The sequence below is a fragment of the Rhodnius prolixus genome, unplaced genomic scaffold (genome assembly GCF_049639745.1).
Source record: "Rhodnius prolixus isolate KJV_2025 unplaced genomic scaffold, Rpr scaffold_27, whole genome shotgun sequence".
Classification (NCBI taxonomy): domain Eukaryota; kingdom Metazoa; phylum Arthropoda; class Insecta; order Hemiptera; family Reduviidae; genus Rhodnius; species Rhodnius prolixus.
The window spans coordinates 1,317,549-1,325,181 of NW_027411607.1; the positions used below are offsets into that span (position 1 = coordinate 1,317,549).

The 7,633-nt window shown below is 45.4% G+C and overlaps 1 protein-coding gene across 1 annotated transcript; it reads right to left on the minus strand.

Annotated features, from left to right (window-relative positions):
- Positions 1 to 1,128: 1,128 nt before the first annotated feature.
- On the minus strand, positions 1,129 to 3,882 carry LOC141455183 (uncharacterized). Its single transcript, XM_074130045.1, has one exon. The coding sequence runs from the start codon at positions 3,880 to 3,882 to the stop codon at positions 1,129 to 1,131; it is 2,754 nt and encodes a 917-aa protein (XP_073986146.1).
- Positions 3,883 to 7,633: the final 3,751 nt, after the last annotated feature.

Below are 7,633 nucleotides of genomic sequence, written 5' to 3' on the forward strand. Positions count from 1 at the left end.
AGCTATACTTCTTATATAACGCAACTTGGGAGGATGTCCAATAGTGAACAAAGAAAGGATCTAAACCACAGCTGTGGACACTGCCAATATATGGGAGGGTATACTTCATGGACTAGATTGCAAGTACAGGGTTTCTATGCAATCGTTTCTCTAAATTACTCTCATACTTGGCTTGACGATATACCTGATCTGAATGGACATGAGGAGGTTCTTTATCTCCAAAAGTCATCAGCTCATTAGCCAGTTCTCTACGATATGAGGTAGCAGTCATTTTACTTAAACTATCTGAAAAATATTCAAGAAAGGGGGGAATGGAAATGCGCAATTTAAATGAGAGGCTGGTATAGTGGGGGACGCCACCAGTCTTCAAAACACTTTTCAAATAGATACAATTCAACACTTTATTAACATTTCAACAACGCAATACAGACAAATAAAATGATTGCAGTAACAGATTGTCCAAGACCACAAGATACAGTAGAAATTAATTACTCTAATTAATCAATTGTCCAAGACAATAATATCTCAAGTGCCCAAGGCGACATACACATGGGATTAAACAGATCTTATGGTTACAAAAAGGGAGAAATAATGATAATAATTAATTGTCCAAGACGACAAGATACAGTAGAAACTAATTACTCTAATTAATCAATTGTCCAAGACAATAATATCTCAAGTGCCCAAGGCGACATACACATGGGATTAAACAGATCTTATGGTTACAAAAAGGGAGAAATAATGATAATAATTAATTGTCCAAGACGACAAGATACAGTAGAAACTAATTACTCTAATTACATACTTGTTCAAGTTTATACACATAGATATAAATTCCAACAGATTAAATATGATATTGTTCAGTGCACTGACGTTCAATTTGTCAATAAATCTTGTTAACTCAAAACCAGTTTTAATAGAACTCTCTGCAACACAAAAAAAAGCGACGCTAATAATGGCCGACATTCCTTCACACTCTGACGCTTGGCTTGCATCCTACCAGGACCTCCCCTCTCTCTCCTTGCTCACCCAATTCCGCCAACTGACTAAAGGGAAAAACAAGTCTGGGGGGCCGCTACTCTTGGGGAATCAAACATCCTCCCCCGCAGTGGACTCGCAGAGATCCACTTACTGAGTTGGCAGGGGGCAAAGCTTCCGGACAGGCCGGCTGATCAGTCCTGAAGTTGTCCTGACCTCGGCCACCCTGGCCACGTTGTCTCGGCCATGGTGGAGCTGGACGATTCGGCCTATGGACCACTGCAGTGGAGGAAGGTTGTCGTCCATGATCATGACTATTTGTCCCACTGCCGCGGGGAAGGAGGGCGAATGCCATTTGAGCATGGCTTGCTGCTCGAGGAGGTACTCCTTGTGCCATCTTTTCCAAAACTGTCCAACGGTGAGCTGTGCCATTGCCCACTTCGATTTGAGTGCAGTGCGAGGAGTTAAAGAGCCATCGGGAGGTAGTGCAGTCATAGGTCGCATAATCAGAAAGTGACCTGGCGTCAGGACTTGCAGATCATCTGGCGAGGACGAGACGGCGGTGAGAGGTCTGGAATTTAGTATGGCTTCAATTTGACAAATGATTGTGAGGAAACACTCCATGGTGGGCTCTTGAGTGCCTAACATGACCTTCAGTAATCTTTTAGTAGATTTAACGGCTGCTTCCCAAAGACCTCCGAAGTGTGGTGCTCGAGGGGGGATGAAATGCCACTCGATGCTTCTTTTGTTGGATTCTCTTAGGATGGCCTCCTGAGACTTGGCGTCATTTAGTAGTGCAGATACCTCCTTGAGTCTTCTTTTGGCTCCGACGAAGTTAGTGCCGTTATCCGACCAAATGTGACTCGGCACACCCCTCCTGGCAACGAAGCGGTTCAGGGCAGCTAAAAATGCTTGTGTTGTAAGGTCTGTGACTAGTTCCAGGTGTATGGCCTTGGTGGAAAAACAGACGAAAATGGCGAGGTAAGACTGGAGGACTTTGGCTGAACGCAGGGAAGCAATTTTCACGTTGAAGGGGCCTGCGTAGTCTATGCCAGTGGTGGTGAAGGGTGATGAAGCGCTGACTCTTCCTTCGGGCAGTTGACCCATGAGTGGGTTGAAGGGTGTTGGCTTGACACTGAAACACTTGTTACAGGCTCCCAATTGTCGGCGGACAACATTCTTACCATTAACAATCCAATATCGACTTCTCAAAAACGCATGAGTGGCAGTGACTTTTGCAATCTGACTGGCTAATTGTCTTTTAGTTTGAACATTAGGAACGGAACGGATTAGAAAATGAAAGTAATCTTGAGAAGGGTTCCAACAAAGTCCGAGGATTTTCAATTGTGACTCCTCATCGTTTTCTAAACAGACTGAGGACATGGCTGGCAGCAGATATTCAGAGGGTATTTTGTTTAATAATTGCGGTTGATTTGAGGCCCACTTTCTGAGTTCAATTTGAGCCTGACTCAATAATTGGATTAACTGATCTCTGGATTGCAATGCCACTTCTAGAGTAGGGCCTCCTCCAGAAATGTCATCCACATAGGTACGGTCGCGGAGTATCTCAGAGGCCAGGGGAAAGGAAGCCTGAGAGGTCAGAGCTAATTCTTGAAGGACGCGACATGCTAAGTAGGGAGCTGACGTGGTTCCATAGGTCACAGTGCACAAACGGTACTCCTGCACTGGTTGGCTCGTATCAAATCGCCACAGTATGCGTAACAAATCCCTATCTTCCGGGGGGTGTTGTATCTGTCTAAACATTTGGCGAATGTCGGCCGTAAAGACCCATTTGTCCACTCTAAATCTGGTAACCACCTTCCAGATATCGAGCTGTAAACGGGGTCCAGGGAGCAAGAGCTCATTGAGGGAGATGCCTGAAGAGGACTTCTGGGAAGCGTTAAATACTACACGAATCTTTTCCGGGGGATCGTCTGGACGGTGTACCGCATGATGGGGAATATAATAGACAATTTGACCTGACTTGAGAGGAGGGGCCAGTTCCATATGATTCGAATCTAAGTAGTCTTTCATAAACTCCACATAGGGAGCACGGAGATGTGGGGACTTGGCATGACGGGATTCAGTTTGTAAGAGACGCCTTAAAGCAATCTTTCTGGATTCCCCGAGGCAACACGGACTGGTTTTAAATGGCAGTGCTACTGAAAAACGACCATCAGGAAGTCGGAAATGTGACTTCGAGAAGCACTCTTCAGCCTTCAATTCGTCCGGGGTGAGAGGCGAAACCTCCGACACTTCCTCCAAGGCAAACATCCTTTCCATCAGGCGTGACAAGACTAGGTCAGGGGGGTGTGATATAGATTGGGGGGTTTTACCCGAGCCGAGTCGGAGTACCGTGGGTTGGGCAGGAATTGCCGGCATATGAGTGACTAGAGAGGGACCAACAGGTGAATCAGAACCTTCGGAGAGAGCAACCCCGGCAGAAGTTATGGTGGGGGGCAGCGTTTCAGGAAGGAAGGTATTACAAGTTTGCAGCGGTCGCCGCGTTCTAATCAGACGTTGAGGTTTCGGGGGCGGAAGTTGGATAGCCAAAGTTGGAGGAGTGGGCTGCTGAGTGATGACTTCCTCTTGGGGAGTAGACCTGGCTTGAGCGGAGGACACAGACAAACTAGGGGGGCCTGATTGTCCCGACTGCGCGGGGAGTTCAGGGTTATTGCAAGCAAGCTGTTCCGACTCGGACCGGTACAAAAGGGTTTCGGCCGAAGGCTTGGTTTCTGGGCTAGACTGGTTAGCAGGTGCCTTAGGAGCTGGTAGTTGACCATATTTATGCTTGAACAAAATTTTATAATAGGTCCGATATAACTTGGAGTTGGACCTGCTGTCCTTGACAGAAGCGTGAAAACAAACCCGCCTCGAGGGGAAGCTTCTCAAGGGGCCAGACATAATCCAGCCAAGAGTTGTTAGTCGGGCGTTGGGGGAACCATTTTGTGCCCGGATTATTTGACTAAGGTCGATGGCGTCAAAAACCGAGGCTGAAAATACTACGTCTATAGGACTCGGTTCGTTAAAGTTTGGGTCGGCTAACTGTTTATCCGCCAAACGCTGCCAATCCTTAACAGGGAAATAAGAGGACGGTGCATCTGGGACAGTCTTGGTGACTATGCGGAAGGGGACTTTGATTTGGGAAAATGGGGACATTGCCTTACATTGGTAGAAACTTGACCTACGACTTGGGTGGCGATGTTGCCTCCTATCCCTCGAATCCCACCTGACATAGGGTTATAGTTCAATTTACTTTCTTTGGCGAATTTCTTGGACATCAAATTTATCTCACTGCCTGAATCCAACAGGGCACGTGCGCGATACCACTGGCCATCTCCTCCAGGGAGGTAAACCAGGGCAGTGGGGGATACCGACAAATCGGACTTCAAAATAGATTTGCTTTGTGGATTAGGTCTGTGACACAAGTGACAGTTTCGGCGAAAACTCGACAAAACATGGCAGGACTGGGGAATGGTATCGCGCGGGCCGAATCCCTAAAAGGTAGCTTTTGGTGAATCACTACCAAAGTAGATAGTTGGGAGTGAAGAAAGGGTGCTGCTACCAGACGAAGTCGAAGGAGAAGAAACGCCATCTCGAAGGTGGGGAACTGCCCTTCTGGGAGAAGGGTCAGGAAGTTTCTTAGTCAGCTTAGGGCTTAAAGACATTAACGGGGGAATGAGAACATCGGGTAAAGTCCTTTGACTTAGACTAGAAGAGGGGGTAGGAGGGTGAAGGGTGGTGTGATGAGCACCAGCGCACTCCAAACACCCAGCACTTCGAGGGCATTGAGCCACTGAGTGAGATTTGGAGAAACAATTAACACATAAGTGGTTCTCAGTGATGAAACTCCATCTATTGCTCACTGGCAGTCGCAGGTATTCGTTACACTTAGATATCAGATGCCACTCGTCACAAAAGTAACAGCGTAAGGAGTGGACTGGAGGGGAAGGAGCTCTCGATGTGGAGGGGGGTGTCCGTCGGGCAGGAATAGGAGAAGAGGATTTCTTGGGTGAAGGGGGCGGAGGCTTAGCTAATTTGGGTGTGTGGGTCTTGGAGGGCTTCAAGGTGGAGACAGCCCTAGGCTTAAAGAATGTTCTAGGAAGGGAAGGGGTTTCAGATTGTTGGGAGGAGGGGCCTTCAGGGAGACGACTAGAGGGAGCTGTCACGTCTTGGGGCGGAGAGGTGGATTTCCTTAATGTTATTTTAGGGGCGAACTTGTCTTCTTGATTTTTCAAGAATTCTAGTACTTGTGCACTTTGGGGCAGTTCATCAAAGGATCTTAAATACTTCTTCCTAAACTCCTCTTGGAGGTTAGCAGACAAGGCCGACAGAATTACATGACACAAAAGGAAGTCCAACGGCTGGGGAATATTGTGTTGATCTAGTAGCATTTGCCTTCTTGAAATCCAAGCGATACATTCATCAATGGTGGGGTTCCCTTCAGGGACCTGAAGGAAGGTTTCGAACAACGCACTGGCGGTACGCAACTTGCCTTCATAGCGAGCATCTAAGGTCTCCCAGGCAGAGCTGTAACCTTCCTCTGTAGGCGTGGAATTCTGAATAATAGACAGAGGGGGGCCTTTCAGGCAGGACTTAAGAGCTTGGAGACGCCTATGAGGAGGCAGGGACAATTTATTGATCTCAAACTGGAAGGTGCGCTTGAACTCCTGGTAAGCGAGAACGTCCCCTTCGAATGGGGTGATCTTTGGAATCACCAATTCCTGTAATTGTCTCCTCGCGAGTTCGACCACCGACTCGTCCGAGACCAAGACTTGAGAAACTGGGCCAGGAGGGGCAGACGCACAAAACGAAATAGACGAATCTAGAATAGGTGCAATCCTTGACAAATGGACTAGCTCAGCTTGGGCAAAGCTTTTTGTCAAGGCTCTGGCAAGCGGACCTCGTTCCTCCGGGACCAGTGCCCGGAGCCATTCCCACACCTCCCCGTCCACAGTCTGGGACAACGTCAAAAACCCGGAGGAAAGCCGCTGGCACGTAGTTACAATTTCGGGAACATCTGTGTCCAAGGTTTTTGCATTCTGTGTCCATCGATCAAGCCTGTCAATGAGGTATCGGCACTTGATGGCTTTAAGATCTGCATCACCCCCTGACAGCATGGACATTGAGGGAGTATCCTCCATTGACGGAGTGGTTGGGCGTGCAGGGGAGGGGGGAGGAGTGTCGTTGCCGGAAGTAAATGAATTACCCATAATTAACCCCGGCTGGAGGGACTTACAATACGAAAATTATACACAAGTTACAATACAATAGACAAGAATAATAACAGTACAAAAAATAGACAAAATTACTAACATAGACTAAGTAACTTGGTAGCTAATGCCAGTAGTACATATAGAAACACAAAATGAAAAAGTACAATTAATTAGGTATATTAATGTAAGAAACAAAGCTGAAATAATAGTGTTCTGAAGACTGTTTCCCGGGTTTCGGCACCATGAAAAATATTCAAGAAAGGGGGGAATGGAAATGCGCAATTTAAATGAGAGGCTGGTATAGTGGGGGACGCCACCAGTCTTCAAAACACTTTTCAAATAGATACAATTCAACACTTTATTAACATTTCAACAACGCAATACAGACAAATAAAATGATTGCAGTAACAGATTGTCCAAGACCACAAGATACAGTAGAAATTAATTACTCTAATTAATCAATTGTCCAAGACAATAATATCTCAAGTGCCCAAGGCGACATACACATGGGATTAAACAGATCTTATGGTTACAAAAAGGGAGAAATAATGATAATAATTAATTGTCCAAGACGACAAGATACAGTAGAAACTAATTACTCTAATTAATCAATTGTCCAAGACAATAATATCTCAAGTGCCCAAGGCGACATACACATGGGATTAAACAGATCTTATGGTTACAAAAAGGGAGAAATAATGATAATAATTAATTGTCCAAGACGACAAGATACAGTAGAAACTAATTACTCTAATTACATACTTGTTCAAGTTTATACACATAGATATAAATTCCAACAGATTAAATATAATATTGTTCAGTGCACTGACGTTCAATTTGTCAATAAATCTTGTTAACTCAAAACCAGTTTTAATAGAACTCTCTGCAACACAAAAAAAAAGCGACGCTAATAATGGCCGACATTCCTTCACACTCTGACGCTTGGCTTGCATCATACCAGGACCTCCCCTCTCTCTCCTTGCTCACCCAATTCCGCCAACTGACTAAAGGGAAAAACAAGTCTGGGGGGCCGCTACTCTTGGGGAATCAAACAGTGAGTGAAAATTAAAAGTAATTTTTTTAAATCAAATTAATTGTAATTAAAAAAGTAATATTTTCAAAATCAAAAAATTAATAATTGAATTCTCTAATGAGACTGTATCTATAGTTCCAAGCCTGCCTGGCAAAACTAATCAAATCACTGCAAATATGCTGATTCCCCAAAGCATCAATTACATATTGAGCATCTAAGAATTTCACACCGAGGCTCCTCAGTCGAAATTCCGAAAGGATTGGGCACTCGCAGAGGAAGTGATGCAAGTCCTCCCTGCTATTCAAATTGCATAATGCACATTGCTCTTTTTGGGCAGCTTTGTCAATCCATGGCACATAGTTCAGATAAAGCATTTCACCTCTAATTTTAAACCACCACCTCAGAC